Source organism: Amblyraja radiata, chromosome 9 (genome assembly GCF_010909765.2).
Source record: "Amblyraja radiata isolate CabotCenter1 chromosome 9, sAmbRad1.1.pri, whole genome shotgun sequence".
NCBI lineage: Eukaryota > Metazoa > Chordata > Chondrichthyes > Rajiformes > Rajidae > Amblyraja > Amblyraja radiata.
Genome location: NC_045964.1, coordinates 16157096 through 16177073, shown reverse-complemented (window position 1 = coordinate 16177073; position 19978 = coordinate 16157096). Strand labels below are relative to the sequence as shown.

General features: G+C 41.6%; 1 protein-coding gene across 5 annotated transcripts in view; it reads right to left on the bottom strand.

The window, feature by feature from the left end:
• Positions 1-19978, bottom strand: part of pacs2 (phosphofurin acidic cluster sorting protein 2) — a 250623-nt gene that overhangs the window by 105587 nt on the left and 125058 nt on the right. For all 5 annotated transcript variants that reach the window (XM_033026780.1, XM_033026783.1, XM_033026781.1 and 2 more), the window contains exon 2: positions 8883-8970. In XM_033026780.1, coding sequence (XP_032882671.1) covers positions 8883-8970 — 88 coding nt within the window. The remainder of the gene's footprint in view (positions 1-8882; positions 8971-19978) is intronic.

Genomic DNA, 19978 nt, shown 5'->3' with positions numbered 1-19978 from the left:
AACATTAATTCATTTCCAGTTACTTACTGCAGGAATAATTTTTCGGTGCGTAGTAATCGAATATGACACCATATAAAGTGTCTCATATACACTGCTACAGCTACACCATTGGAGTGTTGTTTTTGATATCAAAGGGCACGGAGCAGAATCTTTAAATCTTTTCCAGGCAGAGGTAAATTGATTTTTGATAAACAAGGTGTAAAGTTGCAGTAGGTCACCAAGAATGTGAAATTGAAGTCATGATTCGATCTGTTATTAAATGAAGGAGCAGGTTGAGAGGGCCAAGTGGTCTGCTCCTGCTCCTCGCATTCATAAGACTTAGGGTTTGGGGTTTGCAAAGAAAGTGACATCAAAAAGATCAACACTGATTTTATTTAATGGGGAGCAGGCACATGTGGCTTCTTCTTGCTTGTATTCCTTACATCGCATCCTGGTACCTTGTAATTCATTATCCTAATGCATTATGTATTTTAGGTAAGTCTGCTGTGTATAGTAATAACAGTAGGTTACTGTTTCATATTTATATACTCCACATTGCGTGTTAATAGATGTAACAAACCTATGCAATTAGACAACAGCTCTTACTGGTCATAATGTGTATTTACACAAAGCAAGGTGTTAATTATAATGCCTTCAGACCCCAATTACTAACACACAAAGGTTTTCACAAACGTAGTGTAATCGCGAGTCAGCAAAAACTTAGATCTTGCAATTGTAACATACCTTTTACACTGCTTAGGAAAGCAAGATCAATCATCGGCTATTCCTCATTAGTTGTCAATAATCATTGGCTAATGATAAGAGCCGTACCATCCTCTTCTCTCTCATCATTCAATATCTCATCATCGGTCCTTTTTATTCTTAGGTTTCTACAAAATTCCCTGGTCATAAATATCTTGTATTCTTTTTCATGAGTTTCTGCTGAATTCAGGAGGTCTACATTTGACAATTTACAGTTGCAGAATATTTTAAATAAATTCTAATGGCAGGAAATCACAAAACTGGAAATGTTGTATGGAATTTCACAATACTCTTTCTGGATGAACAAAGACAAAGCTCAAATGGAAAATTCCAATACGTGACTGCCTGTGGTTTCTGTTCGTGTCATTTCTAAATTTATGTTCATTTCAGCATTGCAAAGGAACATGGGCATGTGGCCTAAATCGAGATCAGCAAAGATTAGTGGTTGAACAGCTTATAGTCGAGGGAAGTGACTCAAATGTTCGGATGGAACATGGGAATGTGAGCTGGAGAGCCATTAAGACAGAACAATATTTATTATTAGTAGGTACACAAAAATGCTGGAGAAACTCAGCGGGTGCAGCAGCATCTATGGAGCGAAGGAAATAGATAACGTTTCGGGCCGAAACCCTTCTTCTTATTATTAGTAACTTGAGGATTTATAGGATGAGCCCACATATTAGACAAGGAACAGATTGACATGCCTGTTTCACACTTATCAGCCAATGTCCCAGCATTCTCCATCATGAACTAGTGGCACCCCTACCTAAGCTGTTCCAGTCGAGCTGCAAGACTAACATCTATGTAAGAATACAGAAAATTTATCAGTTTTCTCCAGACCACAAGACTGGATAATTACTATGCAATCTGCCCAATTAGCAAAAAATGGATGGCATTATCAATATCACTTACTGAACAATAGCATGTGCACAATTGCTCAGTTTGGTTTCCCAAGCCATTATGGTCTCGACCCGAAACGTCACCCATTCCTTCTCTCCAGAGATGCTGCCTGTCCGCTGAGTTACTCCAGCGTTTTGTGTCTATCTTCGGTTTAAACCAGCATTTGCAGTTCCTCCTTACACATTATTGTAGGTTGATTGGCTCCTGTGAGTTAACTGTTATTACAGATGAATAGTTGAAATAATTGTATAGGAGTGAACAGATTGCAGGGATCCAAAGAAGTAGCAGGATTGATGTTACTGGGAGCTGGCTTGAACCAGATGGGCTGAAGAGCCTCATCCTGTACTGTTATATGGATGACACGATCAGCTAATGAAGCACCCCATGCCTGCTTGTTGCAAGACTTGGTACACATTCAAGGTTGTGCTGGTAAGAAGAGACAAAGGTACCATCTTATGAACGAAGTACATCTTGGAAAGATAAGGACGGTTCAGAAAAATGAAAATGAAATGGGATGTCACTTTGCCCATCAGTATCTGTAAGCAGAGCACTTTAATGAACCTTAGAGGATCCAACCAAATCATAAATGAGCAAACCAGGCTCAAATTTTCCAAACTACAAAGTTAGCAAGTTTAACCCATTAATTGTCGCACCCAAATATGCAACAAAGGTTTCTTCTGCACAACATCTATTCAGCGGAAACAGACAATTCACCACAGCAAGTATTTATGCTTCAACTACTCTTTACAGTAGCATGTTACACTTTCCCACCACTCGAGGTCATCATATTTCTCTCAGATTCCCTTAAGTTTTTTACGTCCTGGGCTAGTGTTACCTGCACATAGAAACATCACGATGTCTATCAATTTAATAATTTGAATCATTTAATTATTTTCACCCAGAGCCCTTTTGTTCCAGCATCTGCACCATCACTGATTCAATCTTTAATAACCTCTCAGTTCCAATGTTCTTTTTTTTGCACTGTGTTTTTACAACCAACAACACAAAGACCAAAACTATTCACAGCAGGCTGTGCAATTTAACCAATGACAAGCATTTCAGTTCAGAACTGCAGAATCTCAAACTACAATTTCTCAAGTTCACAAGAGTGATTTCTGACCTACTTTGCTGAGATCATCATATTGATGATGTTTTACTAATTGTATGTTATGTTCAAAGAAAACGCAATTGACATGTAATTTAGTAAGTAGGACAGATCACAATTGTCAGCATTTGTTCATGGGACTCTCTCAATATGGCACTGGAATGGCACCCAAGGTAGAGTTGCCGCCTTACAATGCCAGAGACCCGAGTTCAATCCTGACTAAGAGTGTTGTCTGTTCGGAGTTTGTACGCTCTCCCCATGACCCTGTGGGCTTTTCGGCTTCCTCCCACACTCCAAAGATGTACAGGTTTGTAGGTCTTCGGTAATAATTGTAAATTGACCCCAGTGTGAAGGACAGTGCTGGTGTAAGGAGATCGTTGATCAACGCAGACCCGGTGGGCGAAGGCCCTGTTTCTGCACTGCATCGCTAAACTAAACTAAACTTACATTTCTATCATCAACATTGTCTGAAACCGCACCTTTCTGACTCAGCTGTGCACTATCAAGCGAATTAAAGCTGACATTTGTCATTATGCAGACAACATGCCCTCATTGACTTGTCCCACAGAGGGCACTACCTATGATCCTCCTTATTAAATGTCTTTATCATTTCAAATTCTTTACTCCATTCAATCATTGCTTCTAGCTCCACAATGCTATTGCTAGGATTTTGGTTGCCAACCCCACTCTCTGTCTACCTTAATATTGCAAAGATGCAGTGACCCCCTTCATCTTCTGCCCATAGTTTTGAAACAATATAAGCTATCAACCGCACTTATCTCTTCCCACAATTGTGTTTTAACAATTTGATAACTTTGTGGATAACCACTCAGACATTTGTCACTTTCCCTTCTGCACTGATCATCTCTAATTCACACTACACGTGGGGGAGAGAAATAGAGGATTTGTTGGAGGGCATTAGGTGAAGGAGGCTTCCATGGAAATATAAACACTGGCAAGGAATTTTGAAGTATGCTTTTATTGAATAAGGGATCCAGAACACAACCTGGCAGGAGAATATAAGGTAAATCATGGAACAATAATCAGGATACCTGCGGTTGCATTCTTAGGTGTGAAGATTGTAATAAATACAGCAGTAAGGAAGATCATTGCTGTAACTTACTGAGATTAGATTCAGTTGGCATAGGATTGTGTGAAATGCTTAGATTTCATCATAGCGATATTAACGTGAGACAGAAGATTTACAGGAGTATTAGCTTTATGAAGGTCGGAGTGTATTATTATATCAAATAACAAACAATCTTACTGAACCGCAGCATGTACATCTGCGTTTGAGAACATCTTTCCTGTCATTTCACACCGACAAAACATTAGCCATCCCCACCTTTTAGTTAGCTCCGTAATCAGCTCTGAACAAAGCAGCATGCTACTTGTGAACAAATGCTGACGATTGTGATCTGTCCCACTCACTAAGGTAATGCATGTCTAAGTCCAATTGCTTTATTTCCAGAAGTGAATACTGTAGAGTCAGCAAAACAGCATCAATTAATTAATGATCTCACCAAACAGAGCATCATCGGCCAAGACTCAGCCTTACAAGCTTTAGATCTTCCAGTTTGAAACTCTCTAGTACCTACCCAGCAGGGCAGCGGTAGAGGATTTTGTACCGTGTTATTTGACAATCACCTACACATTAATAGAACACCATGTTCACAGACCTCAAACCAGGTTTTAACTAATTTCTGCTCTCAACAGGTCAATAATCATCACCAACAACGGCTGCCTTTCAACAACAGTCTTTCTGTCCCTTCCTTTGTTGTTTTTTTTTAGTATGTGTTAAATGTATGTTTTAGTGTACTTTAGCTTGTTCTATGCGGGGGGTGGGGGAGGGGGAGTTGGGGGAAACTTTTTGTAATCACTTACCTCGACGGAGATGCAATTTTTTTCTGCACCGTATCTCCGTCCGCACTGCGGCCTCACATCGAGGAGTTGGCAGCCTCTGCTGGAGACCGACTTCGGGAGCTCCAACTGTGGGGACTTACCATCGTGGAGCTTGCGATCTCTGAGCCTGCGGACTTTAACATCGTGGAGCTCGTATTCCCTGTTTAGAGACCGACTTTGGGAGCTCCAAGCCGCTGGACCTTCTATCGCCCCGACGGGGAGCTTTGATCGCCCCCACGCTGGGGCTTCGATCACCAGCTGCCAGAGCTTTGATCGCCCCGACTGCAGATGGTTCGACTGCTCCGACCGTGTGAGAATAAAGACAGAATAAAGAGAAAGAACAAAGAGATTGGACTTTTTTGCCTTGCATCACAGTGAGGAATGTGGGGAACCCACTGTGGTGGATGTTTATGTTAACTTTTATGTAGTTGTGTGTCTTTTTGCTTTTTAAAAAAAATATGGCTGTATGATCATTCAAGTTTCACTGTACCTAATTGGTGCAATGTGACAATAAACTGACCTTTGAACCTTTGAAATACGTATTGCTAAATCCCCAGGCTGCCATAAAGTTCACGTAATGACAAACCACTATTTAATGAAGGCATTCTAATTATTATAGCTTTGTGGCAATTCAACCAAGTAATCCATTGACTTGAATTTGAAGCGAGATACTTAATCAGTATTGAGCAACTGCTGGTGCAAATTGTGGAAAAAAAAACGAAGGCGTGTTCGGTGTATCGTAAACTCTCAATACATGTGAAAACTGCAGTAATCCTAAGGAAAGGAGCAAAGAAAGCTCAAAGTTGTCCATCTCTATTAGCTGGAATATTTAAGATCTGTGCGCATTACAATACTCAGTCAAGCCCAGTGCAATCAATACCCTCCATGGCTACAGATGGTTCAGAGTGTGGATTGGGCAGGTTACATTGATCAAACGTGGTTTCTCGATGATTTGGTGCTTAATATTTCATGAGCACTGACGTCAGTTGCAGCAGATTCAGAGTTATCCTGGTCATCCTTTGGTAATAATAATAATAAAGATAAAATTCAGCCCTTGAGAAATGACCTACAGCATTGTGCTGTGCTATTAAAATGCAAAATACCAGAGGGAAATACATTCACAACCACTATTGTTTGATATCATTTAATATAGTTGCACTTGAGTTTGAAAGTTATAGGTCCAAAGCTCATGATATTATTTTAACACTTAGCTGATTCTCTGTGTGGTAAAGTCCATGATGTTATCTTTTAGGTTGATCAAGCAGAAATCCTATTTATCAGTTCTAACAGTTCCGGTAAATATAATAAATCCCATAGCACTCTTTTGAAGAACAAGGTGATTTTGTGCATCTGAAAAAGCATTATTTCCTAACTGTTGACGGGCCTCATCTTTGGGTAAGTAGGCTCTTACTACACATAAAGCGACACTGTGCTTTCAAATGTATTAGTCAATATACTTCACAATAATTGGTTTGAAGTGAAACGAAAAACACAACAAGGCTTTTAAATTGAAGGCTTTCTTCAAAACACCTTTTGAAGAGTACCAAGTCTGGTAAAAAAAAACAAAAAGAAAGGAATGGAAAGGAAAAGTGGTCTTATGAGATTTTCTGGAGTGCCACTGGTTAGTTTCAAAATGAATGTCTTCGCATCGGAGAACAAATGTTATGGGATAATGGAGACAGGGAATTCGTGTCGAAATTCAAAGAGGATTTAATCACTGCAGCTGAATTTTCACCATTAACAAACTGGGTGACATGGCCAAAGCAGCCAAGTGAATTTTGTGGCTCGATAACCTGCAGCAATTGATTCATCTTCAACTCCCCAACGCCTGTCCACTATACACAATGCACAAGTCTGGAGTGATGGAATACTCTCCGGTTACCTCGATGAATGTCGGTCTAATGATATGCAACAGGCCTGCTCATCAGTCAAGCCATTTGATCGATAACCTGTCGTCTATTATATTCATTTGCACTCGCCTCCCCTCGGCTGTTTTACTGCATGGACTACAGAAGCTTAAGATAATGGTTCACCAGCACCTTCACACGGGCATTTATGACCAGTGGTTCCCCATACTGCAAAGGTCCCTGAACCTGCCTCAAACATTAAACTCTCACCAATATAGTCTTCATTGCAGATGAACGCAAACATAAAGTCCGTAAGTCATAGGCGCAGAATTAGACCACTTGGCCCGTTAGGTCTATTCAGTCGTTCAAGCATGGCTGACCTTTCTTTCCTTCCCCACCCCATTCTTCTGCCTTCTGCCCATAAACTTTGATATCCTTACTAAGCAAGAACCTGTCAATCTCCGCTTTAAAAATACCCAGACTTGGCCTCTACAGCCGTCTGTAGTAATGAATCCCCTCATGATTTTATGCATCGCTACAAGATCACCCCTCATCCACCTGTGCTCCAAGGAATAAAGTCCTAGCCTGCTCAACCTCTTGCCCTCGAGTCCTGGCACCAACCTTGTAAATCCTCTCTGTAACCTTTCCAGCTTTACAACATCTTTCCTATAACAGGGTGACCAAAATTGAAGACAGTACTCTAAATGTGGCCTTACCAATGAATTGTATAATTGTAACATAACCTCACAACTTCTATACTCAATACTCTGACTGAAGGCCAATGTGCCGAAAGCCTTCTTAACGACCCTATCTACCTGTGATACAACTTTCAAGTAACTATGTACCTGCACTCTTAGATCCCTCCACTCTACAACTCCCCAGAGCCTTGCCATTCACAGCAAAAGTCCTGCCCTGATTTGACTTCCAAAATGCAACACCTCGCATTTATCTTAATTAAACTCCATTAACAAATCCTCAGTCCACCTGCCCAACTAATCGAGCCTGCTGCAATTTTTGATAACTGTCTTCATTAACAACGATGCCACCAACCTTCCTGTCATCTGTAAACTTGCTAATCATGCCTTGTACATTCTCATCCAAACCATTGATATAAACCACAAACAACAAAGGGCCCAGCACTGATCCCGGAGGCACACCACTAGTCACCACCAGTCTGAAAAGCAACCTTCCACAATTCCACAAGCCAATTCTCTATCCAGTCGGCTAACTCTCCCCAGATTCCATACGATCTAACCTTCGGAAGGTTAGATCGTATGCCATACGGAAGTCATACCAAATGCCATACTGAAGTCCATATAGACAACGTCTACGGCTTTGCCCTCATCAACCCTCCTTCCTCGTCGAAAAACTTAGATCCGTGAGACACGATCTCCCACGTTATTCAGAGGGTAGTTAATCTGTGGAACTCTGTGGAGGCCAAGTCAGTGGATCTTTTTAAGGCAGAGATAGACACATTTTTGATAAGAACGGGTGTCAAGGGTTTTGGGAAGAAGGCAGGAAAATGGGATTAGGATGCAGCGATCAGTTATGATTGAATGGCGTCGATGGGCCAAATGGCCTAATTCTACTCCTATAACTTGTAAACTTATTCAAAACCGTGCTGACTCTCCATAATCATCCCGTCTATCCAAATGCATGACTTAAAAATGAGCAATAGTCTTTTACCCATTTCCAATGACTTTGCTGCTGTGTTTCTCCCTGGTCTTTATTCTGACAGGTGTCCAAATGACCAGGTGTTTTTCCTAAGCAACATTCATATCATTTTATGAAAGCAAAACAATTTTCTAGTCAGTCTTGAAATAGAGGCTGGCGATGCTGCAAAGCCAAGCGTGGCTGGCAACTAGACCTCAGGTCATGATTAAAATAAATATAAAATGCAACCCAAGTTTCAATGAGGCCGTTTTAGATTCATAGAGCTATACAGTACGGAAACAGGCCTATCAGCCCAACTCATCCATGTAGACCATGTTGCCTAACAGAGCTAGACCCACTTGCCTGCATCTACCCCATATCCCTCCAAACCTTTCTTATTCCCGTACCTGCCCAAGAGTTGTTTAACTATGGTAATCTCGACCATTTACTCAGGCAGCTCTTTCCATATACATAAACTACTTTGCAATCTAGATTTGACAAAAGTGAATGTGCATTTGTAATCTTCATTTGTCTAATATTTTTATTATATCAGAATCATACCAAATCTGGTTACCTGCAGGCTTCTGAGATGCAAGGTTTCTGCACCAGAAATTTGGATCTGACTGCCACCAATCATTGTTTAGTGATAAAGCCCCACCAGCAGATTAGCCTATCAATAGATTTTGTTCTGTGGAGCAAAGTTGGAAAGAACAATACACGGATAAATAACTTACCTGCATTTTAACAGCAATTACAACTGAAGTAAGTTCCTTGTCCAATTCCTTTATGACAACCAGTTTCTTGAGTGTTAAGCTGCACAATCTGGAAAACATACGTAACATTCTCTCAGAAAACATAAAATATGAACTGAAGCAAAGACCATTAGAATTCTGCGCAGACTTTGGTTCATGTATACTCACTTGAAACAAACCCCCCAACTAACAGCAATAATTCTCATTTTAGTTGCCAAGGAAAGCAATGGTGGAGAGCCAAACTATCAAATTGGAAAAAAATCACTCAGCTGTACAAGTCAACACCTCTCTCTCCAAGGCCTAAATTTTTAATTTACAACCTTGTTAAATATAAAACAATACAACTTTTGATCAAACGTATGTATGATCAGGGTACACAGATTAGGTTCAACATTTGCACTACTTTTTAATCTCCTACCCAACTAACAAAATGCTTGCCAGATCTGGTTACGCAACAACAGTTCACAAAATTAATTTCTGGAATAGGATTGGCCTATGAGGTGAAACTAGGTGCAAGAATTCACTTCTTTGAAATATATATATCTAAGTGGCTTGATCAGAGCTTGGCAGGTTACATTATTAAATTCAGAAAACACTCAAACAATACACACAGAACTCTAATTCTCTCCCTGCTCATCCATGCATGCCCCTTGAGGCAGACTGAAGCTAATTGAGTCAGCCACGTGTACAGGCATAAGTAGCTTCCAGAATGCTATGATGCACTTTATATTTCTTTAAAAACCCTTTTTATTATTGAATATGGTTGACATTAGTAACAGAATCCGAGTGAAGCAGTCCTTTGGAAGCTTGTATTTAACATGGAGAACAAGTGTTCAGTTCCTAGTGCTGTCACTCCTCATATTACTTAGCCCAAACTAACATAAAACAAATACGTACTTGGCTTGTGAAACAAAGCTTTGGAACATCAATCACACCTCATCTAGAGAACTGCAATAGGTTTTGTGGACTGCAATTCAGGAAAAAACAGTAGCCTTTGTAGATTGTGCAGAATGATAATTATATGTTAAGGGCAGGATGAATTAATTTCACATGCATCATCCTTGAATTTGAAAGGTGTAGAGTAAAAATATTTTTTTTAAAAATAAGAAGGGTGAACACAAATAAACTATTTCCACAAAGGAAGAGAGCAGCAATGAGAAAACAATCTTAAAAATCAAAGCTGGGCTACTCAGAAGTAGAAACAGAAATGCAATCATACAACCAAGCAGTAGGAACTCAACATTCCTCCTATAAAAGTCTGAGGATGCAATTGGAACAATTAATAAGGTTGCAAAATGTAGTGGAGATAACAATTAACCATTGCCTAACTGAATGGTGGAGAAAGTTCATGGGGTTGAAACGCCTAGCACTTATGCAGATTTCCCCAAGGTTTACTTCCAGATATTTCAGGCCTTCTCCATTATCTTGTACGCATAACTATCATTGAAAGAATTGGAAGCAAGTTTCTAATTTTCTTTCATATCTTACCCAAGCTCACTCACATCAGTACTGTCGTTATCAGTGTCTGAAATTTAAAGACAATAAAGCTAACAAAACAATCAAAATCTTGTCTGTACTGCTTCAATGAACCATGAACTCCGCTACCCAGGAAAGATTCCTGTGTTTGCGTCTTTCACACAGATTCACACAGCTTCTCCCCCAGGAGTCATGTTTTAAATGCATGAACAGAGCAGCTGTACTGTTTGAATGTTTAAACTTTTAATAATTTGTCATTAAAAGCAGGGCTGCCAACTCTCACGCTTTGAGCGTGACACTCACGCATTTCAGCCAATTCTCACGCCCTCACGCTGAAGACAGAATTCTCACGCTGTCTTCAGTCCCTGCACAGCAAAGATATAAAACAATCTTTGCTGCACAGTTTGTCTCTTTGCACCGCATTACAGCGATCTGCACGGATTGGGGAAGCGCGTCGGTCCCGGGCAGCGGGTGTCAGCGCTTTTGTGCGCCGTATGCGAGTGCTGCGCTTCCGGCTGCCGCGGCAACCTCGCTCCCTCCCTCCCTCCTGCTCTTCAACTCACACGGCAGCGCCTGCGCCGCCAATCCACGCTACACCGTGCTCGCCAGACTCCCCATTGGGCGGCCGGGGAAAGAGAGGGAGGGGAGAAAGAGAGAGAGAGAGAGAGAGAGAGAGAGAGAGAGAAAGGAAAAAACGGGGGGGTGGAGGCAAAGAGAGGCAGGGGGAGGGAATGTAGTAAGGGATTGAAGGGAAGGAGAAAGGGGAGAAAGAGGAAGCCTGAGCAAAAAGAGGGAGGGTGAGGAAAGTGATGGAGGGGAGGAAAGAGGGAGGAGGGAGGAAGGGGAGGAGGGAGGAAGGGGAGCAAAGCGGGAGGGAGGGGGAGGATGGAGGGGGGGAAGGAAAGGTGTGTGTGTGTGTGTGTGTGTGTGTGTGTGTGTGTGTGTGTGTGTGTGTGTGTGTGTGTGTGTGTGTGTGTGTGTGTGTGTGTGTGTGCGTGTGTGTGTGTGTCTGTTTACCTGTGTGTGTCTCCTTGTGTGCGTGTGTGCGTGCCTCCCTGTGTGTGTCCCCCTGTGTGTGTGTGCGTGTCTCTGTGTGTCTCCCTGTGTGTGTGTCTCCCTGTGTGTGTGTGTGTGTGTGTGTGTGTGTGTGTGTGTGTGTGTGTCTCCCTGTGTGTGTGTGTGTGTGTGTGTGTGTGTGTGTGTGTGTGTGTGTGTGTATCCCTGTGTGTGTGCGTCCCTGTGTGTGTGTGCGTCCCTGTGTGTGTGTCTGTGTCTCCCTGTGTGTGTGTGTGTGTGTGTGTGTATCCCTGTGTGTGTGTGTGTGTGTGTGTGTGTGTGTGTGTGTGTCTCCCCGTGTATGTTTGTGTCTGTCTCCCTGTGTGTGTGTGTGTGTGTGTGTGTGTGTGTGTGTGTGTGTGTGTGTGTGTGTGTGTGTGTGTGTGTGTGTGTCTCCCAGTGTGTGTGTGTGTGTGTGTCTCCCAGTGTGTGTGTGTGTGTGTCTGTCTCCCTGTGTGTGTGTGTGTCTTCCTTTGTGTATGTGTCTCCCTGTGCGTCTGTTGTCACATCCTGGCCTTAGACAGGGCTGCCAACTCTCACGATTTGAGCGTGAGAGTCACTCATTTCAGCCAATTCTCACGCTGATGACAGAATTCTCACGCTGTCTTCAGTCCCTGCACAGTTTGTCTTTTTGCGCCATATCACAACGATCTGTGCAGTCTGGGGAAGCGCGTCAGTTGGCGGCAGTGAGTGACATTGCATCTCTTCTCTTCTCTTCTTTCTTGGTTGGATGTGCAGCCGCCGACAACATGAAGCAGCCGGAGATAAAACTAACCAGGTGAATCGGTTGTAAAACACGGGGAGGACCACAATGAGGCCAAACATCTAGGACAGGGTTCGGCAACCTTCGGCACACGGGCTGAATCCGGCCTGTAACTCGAAAAAACACGTTTTTTTTCAATTCGTTTTCGCAGGGTCGGGGCAGGCGAGCCGACCTGAGAACTGCAGCCAGTCCCTGGGATGTGAGCTGATCTGGGAACGGTACCCAGTCCCTGGGCACGCAGAATGCCAACTTGATTATTATGGACAAATTGGGCCAGCCACGTACATGTTGCATAACTCTGACTCTATGAAGATCTGAATGGGCTTAGAATGACCATTTAAGCAAAATTGCCCCCACTTTCCCCATTTTGATTCTTGAGATTAACATCCCTTTGTTCTGTTAACAGCGTTAAAGTACTTATGAGGTCGAGTCAGGAAAGGGAACGTTATTTCATTTTAGTTTGCTTTAATTTGTTAGTTGATTGTTTGTTGAGTGCCATCATTTCTGAAACGGTCTTAAAGCAGTAATAAGTGATTTTTGTCCAAACAATTGGAACGCATAAATTGTTTGCATTATTAGCAGGACTGCCAACTCTCACGCATTGCGACTCGCGTATTTCACAAAATTCTCATGCTCTCACGCTGATCACAAAATTTCTCACGCTCAAATATCTGCAGGTGCTGAAAGTTCAAAATAAAGCAAAAATTGTTTTAGATGTGAGTAAAAACCATGAGGGGAATATCAGGTGAATGCATAGTCTTTTTCCCAGGATATGTGATTCAAGCACTAGAGGGGATTGGTTTAAAGCAGGGCTATCAAACTACCAGCACCAACCCCCCTCTCCCTTCCCCCCTGAGGCACGGCACACACCTCCCACCCTCACCTCCGGCGGCTCTATGCCCGTCGACCGCTCTGTCCACACCCCATGGAGTCTTAACCTCGGCCCGGAGCCAGGAGTGGACCGGGTGAGTGGGGGTGTTGGTACCACCTCCGGAGCTTACTATGGGAGGGGGAACACCCCCTCCCACACCCTCCCCCCCCCCTCGGTCGCTACGCTCCCTCGCAATTTCTCACTCTCAACTCTCACCCAATGTTGGCAGCCCTGTTAAAAGGCACATTTTACTATATCAAAACATCCTATTGTCTATTGACTTCATTGTCAATTTAAGAAAACCTGACATTGACATAGAATATATCTGCACATCTTGGTGAATGGGCTGGATTTTAAGGAATGCCTTACAGGAAAAGAGATGTGTAAAAGAGAGGTCCAGAGAATACTTCGGCCAAGGCAGATAAAAAATGGCTATGCTCTGATAGTGAGGTATGAACAAGTGGTCTGCATAGTTCTTGAAGATTGTTGGGCTGGAGGAGGTTAAATGGATGGGTATGTCCAAGGCAAATGGATTATTTGGAAACAATCGAAACAAGGCTGGACCAGGGGTTAGCAGAGATTAATATGCTTTGGGGTTAGAAGTGAAAATTGCTTGTTGAGAGTTAAGACATAGGCAATACAGTTTTGGAGGAATTCATGTTTAGTAGAGGCTAGATGAGATGCTGGTTACGATGTGAAAAGTCCCAGGGTACTTTGTATACCTGACTTTCATTTTCAAGGATTTATATTGTCATAGAAAACCTCTGCATTAATCACTTTCCTTCAGATTTCCACTGCGATTTGTGTGTGTTGTCAATAACTGGGGATAAGGATAGGGGAGATGTACAAGGGAAAGGACCATTTTTAATCTTCAGTTTGTGAAACTTCTTGAATAAAATATGTTGCAAGCAAAATCATTTGAGAAACGAAGAAAAAATTAGAAGAACCCAACCACTATTGAAAATAGAATAGAGATGTCGATAGGTTCCACTTAAATAGTAATATAAAATTTCATTTCTGATTAAAAGGAGCTATTGTCACAGAACAATGGCACTCCTTTCCAAACAAGCACGAAAGACATTGCCATCACTGGTGTTGAATGGTACCACATGCTCATCACAGCAACACAATGAATGCTTCTCCACTTTGTGTAACAGAAAGGCATTCATACAGTGACAGCAAAAACAGCTCAACAGTGACTCAATGTGCCATTCAAACAAACAGAAATAACAGGCTGGCTTTGAAAATTGCACCCAGAGACACAATGTTACACTCAGGAAGAGGATCATAGCATAAAGAAGATGTTCTCTTTCAATCGGACAAATACTTTCTTTAAGTCAGACAACCGCAAGGATCTGGTTTTTATTCATGAAGATAGACACAAAAAGCTGGAGTAGCTCAGCGGGACAGGCAGCATCTCTGGAGGGAAGGTCGAGATGTTTCTTCAGACTGTAATTTCAGACTGATTTAATTCATAACGGCCATTCTATGAAGTGTCTGCAATTGTATTTTAAAATGTATATATATATATTTTAAAATCTATTCATTATCCATCATCACATATAGAAATTCTTCTTCACCAAACATACGTGAACAAAGAAAATGCAACCATAGGAGGGGCCATTTCAAATGCCAATGGCCATAGCTTAAATCATTCTATATTGTTGTCAAGTGTGAAGAACTCCCTGCCGCATCACATCATTAATCACCAACTTCTGAAGTTGTGCTAAAAAAGGGAAATATAAGGAGAGACCCAATGGGGGAGAAGTGAGAAACATAACAGGTACTCCAGCATTGGGATTTATCCAGTAGTCATAACTGGAAAGGACACTGCAAAGTTCTACTTGAACTCAAGATGGGCTTCAGACTATATATCCATGCCATCACCTTAAAGGTAGATGAAAATGCTGGAGAAACTCAGCGGGTGTGACAGCATCTATGGAGCAAAGGAAAAGGTGACATTTCGGGTCGAGACCCTTCTGAAGAAGGTCTGAAGTCGGGTATCGACCCGAAACTTCACCTTTTCCTTCGCTCCGTAGATGCTGCCTCACCCGCTGAGTTTCTCCAGCATTCTCATCTACATTCGATTTTTCCAGCATCTGCAGTTCCTTCTTAAACATCACTAAGACCTCTGTAACATTACCCAACTCCACTTCTGCCTCAGTCTATTTGCTGCTGGCTCATTTAAGGCTTTGATATCCATTTCAAGATTCTCCCAGTCATCTCCCTCGTTCAACTATTGGCAACCAAGATTATCCAAAATTCTGACTCGGGTTTCATCTGCCAATTTGCAACAGTAAACCACGACCTTGCTCCTGCCTTGATTTTAAAATCTTACCTTTATTTGAAAGCCCTCTCAACCCTAACCTACAACCTTAAATGCATCCAGGATATCTGCAGTCCTCTAAAGTTATTGATCAACACCTCCATGTAACTCCACACAGGCAGCTACATCTTCAGCTGCAAGTCCCTCAAAATTTGGAATTGCTTACCTTATCTCCCTACTTAATCATGTGTGCACTCCTCCTTTACAGTCTACCTCTATGATGAATCTTTTAGTCCTCTCTCCTAATATCTCCTTTTCTGGCTTGGTGTAAATGTTTTAATTTTTTAATTTTTCTTTGGTGAAGTGCCTCCATTTTGTTAAAAAGGCATATAAATGGAAGCTGTTGTTGCTTACCAAGATAATTCAGGGTCGTTCAAACGCACTCAATTTAGCATTGGTCTAATTAGCTAATCCATCATTCAAAAGATCCCTTCATTTATACTGTATAAAGGAACTGGAGATGCTGGTTTAAACCAAAGAGAGACACAAAATGCTGGAGTAACACAGTGGGACAGGCAGCATCTCTGGAGAGAAGGAATGGATGACGTTTCGGGTCGAGACCCTTCCTCAGACTGACCTTCATTTATACTTTCTGGTTGATCAATTGGCTACATACCATTAGGAATTCAAAAATCAACAAGGGTTACATCAAAAGAGAGGAGTTCCACCATCAAATCTGTTTTAGCTTTCATTACCTTACATGGATTTGGTGTAGGTAAAAAAAAAAAATCAGATCACAAATGTCAGGCAACAGATTGAAGTAGAAAGCATTTTAACTCTCAGTGAAACTATCAAACAGAAATTTTACACAACCAACGTAAAGCTGCTCATGTCAAAGACAGCACAAAAACAAAAAGAGAAGGCATATAATATTACAAAGATTAGTGGGAAGATAGACGAATGGGAAGCTTTTAAAATCCAACAGACGGTAAATGAAGAGGCAATACAGGGAGAAAAGATGAAATATGAAAGTAAGGTAGCCAATAATATAAAAGAGGACAGCAAAAGTTTCTTCAGATATATAGGGAGTAAAAAAGTGGGAAACTGAAATGTCTCAAGGTGGTAAGTCACCTGGACAAGATGGACTACACCTCAGGGTTCTGAAGAGTTTGCTTTAGAGATTGTGGAGGCATTAGTAGTGATCTATCAAGAATCGTTGGAGTCTGGAGTGGTCCTAGAGGACTGCAAACTTGCAAATCATGCAGATTGTGGTAGTACTGGAAATCCAGAGGTTCCAATGCATCGATGAGTCCATTGTGGCGGTCAATGAAGGGTGCGCATAGGTTTCAGATGAGAGAGCGTACTGTGTTCAATACAAATATTCCATTGATTACTCCACTTCAGATACACTATTTGGTCTTACAAAAACAAAACTAAAGAACCTACAATTATGGGAAAACGTAGGCAACTCGTAGCACAGCTGATTTCACATGGTAACTTCACATTTGTTTAATAGATAGCTTAAAAATGTCAGCAGAGAGCACATGCACACTTTCAGTTACTCAAATCTTTTTGAATTAAATCGAAGGTGACACAAAGTGCTGGAGCAACTCAGACAGCACCTCTGGAGAGAAGGAATGGGTGACATTTCGGGTCGAGACCTTTCTTTAGACTGATGTCAGTGGAGTGGGCAGGACAGAGATACCAAAGCGAAATATGAGGTGCTGTTCTTCCAATTTGTTCTGGGCCTCACTCTGACAATGGAGGAGACCCAGGACAGAAAGGTCAGTTTGGGAATGGGAGGCAGCGTTAAAGTGCAGAGCAACCGGGAGATTAGGTAGGTTCAGGCGGACTGAGCGGAGGTGTTCAGCAAAACAATCGCTGAGCCTGTGCTTGGTCTCGCCAATATATAGAAGTTGACACCTGGAACAGCAAATACAGTAGATGAGGTTGGAGGAGGTGCAAGTGAACCTCTGCCTCACCTGAAAAGACTGTTGGGGTCCAGTTATTTGCGTAATATACAGGCAGTGCAAGCTAGGTACTGGTACATACAAAATTGACTTTTACCTGATCAATTGACAACTATATTTCTACATCCTAACTTTAAAGTTTACCCCCATGCAACATGCTATTAAGTTAGAAAACCTAATATCAGCCGACTGTATCAGTCATGATTCAGTGGCAGAATTTTCACCATAAATTTGAAAATTGTTAGATTAAATCCAACTCCAGAGAAACAAAATCATAATCCAGGCACATAGTTCATACATTATTAACAGGCAGCACACAAGCAGTGGTGCCAGCTTTTAGATGAAAGCTGACTTTCCCACCTTGTGGGATGTAAAGTTCGCAAGGCGTTATCTTTAAACAAAACAAGATACTGCCTGGTAGCACCTTTACCCTTCCGTCAACTGAAAAAATATAGAACATTGCTATATGCAAATTAACCATGGAATTTCTGAGATAATAATGCAAACATTTCAAAAGTGTTTGTTTGCTGCAAAATGCTTTGCGACAACCAAAGATTGTAAAATATACTAATTTAAGATACTATGCTAATTTAGGATCTTACCTAGCAAAGCGAACCTTTGTAATGGCAGGAATCCCAACTTTAGTTCTTAGTTTAGAGAAAACAGTGTGGAAACTGGCCCTTCGGCCCACCGAGTCCACACTGACCAATGATCACCCGTACACAAATTCCATCCTACACACTAGGGACAATTTACAGAAGCTAAATAACCTACAAACCTGTACATCATTGTCATGCACGAGGAAACCGGGGAAAACCCACACGGTCACAGGGAGAATGTGCAAACTCTACAGCACTGTCTGTGCAGAGTTTGCACGTTCTCCCTGTGGCCAGGAGTCAGGATCGAACTCAGGTCTCTCACGCTGTAAGGCAGCAACTCTACTTATGTGCCTCCCTTCTCCAAACATCACTTGCCCTTTACTTAGAATTTATTCTAGACATAGTTACAAACTTTTATACAAATAGGTTTCACAGTAGCTGCACCACAACATTAAGCCCTGAACATTACATTACCACCCATCCACAAATACTTGCTCAAGATATGAATAAAAATCATTACCTTGAGATATTTAAAAAGATTCTACCATACACAGGATAACTCATGTGAATTCTGATATTCAAAAAGCTCTCAGCCAAATATGATTTCTGCTATCCAATTTTCCCAAGTATAAGAATCTGCTTTGCAACTCATCAACTCCGGCTTAAAGCAGCTCTGAGGCTTTACATATTTTTACCAAGTCTTAGCCCATTTATATCAACCCTTCAATCTTGCTTCTCAAATTCTACCTTCAATCTCCTTCAATCTTGCATCTCAAATTCTACCTGCTATCCTGTCAGGGATCAGCAAGTTCCTGAGTCCTCCAAAGGTACAATTTGCAGCCTCCATCTTGAGTTCTGTTAAGTAAATATAATCATTTTTGCATTCACCATCTCCTGAAAACTTGCATTGATGTTGGAAACAGATTCATGTAGCGTGGCTGGAATTTTCAAAGGCTTTTAGATTCTTTTGGTTGACTTGTTTATTCATTATTGCTCTCTGCTTCTGACCAGATACAACAGACCCCTGATGTTTGTGTCAACTCAATTAGTTGCCAGCATGTGTATCACTAAACATAATTCCCTTTATCCTGTATCTGTACACTGTGGACGTCTTGATTGTAATCATGTATAGTCTTTCCGCTGGCTGGATAGCACTCAACAAAAAAACTTCTCACTGTACCTCGGCACACGTGGCAATGAACTAAATTATAACACAACCTGACGATAGGCAGTCTAAACTTGACCCATATCCTGGTATATCCCCGTACTCAACCGAACTGTCACCATAAATATAACAAACAGGCTGATGGCCTCGTAATTAAAAAGGAAAATGTGGCAAGAGAATGCAAATTATTCTGACCTTGGTGAAATACTGAGGCAGGTAAGCACAGAAAGGCCAGATCTGAATCCAAATGGTTTATCAGAATATAAATACAACTGGATCCAATGCATTCAAGGCCATGTGTACACATTCAAAATAGAACTCTGTTGACAATGGAAACCTGAAATTAAAACAGAAAATGCTGCGTCAGCAAAGAAAAAGGTCAACATTTTGGGTATGTGACCCTTTGGAGAACTGGGAAAGTGACTGAAGTTGACTTTCAGTGGCAGAGCAAGTGGAAGGGATGTACAAAACAAGGGAAATGCCAAGGACAGGACAAGTTTCAGCAGCAAAAGACTTAAAAAAAATACTGCAGATGCTGCAAATTCGAAATAAGTCAGATTGGCTTGCTAGATATTGGAATTAATATAGAAGGACAATTCCTCCTTCTGAGGTTTTGGACATTTAGCAAGTTACTTGAACATGGTGTGTGATATTTATTCAGTGGTGCAAAAAGGATAGAATGTTCATGGTGGAGGATGGGGTGGTAATTAAGCAAGCTCCTTTCCCTCAGTTGATGTAGTTACTCCACCATATTATTCACTTGTGCCTTGTAGATCACTGAAAGGCTTTGAGATATTGACCAACTCACCACAAGTTAGCCAGCCTTTTACTTCTCTGGTCGTACATTATTTACACGGCCGGCCCTGTTGGGTTATGATCAATAGCAACCTTTATAATTTTGTTGTGGACTTG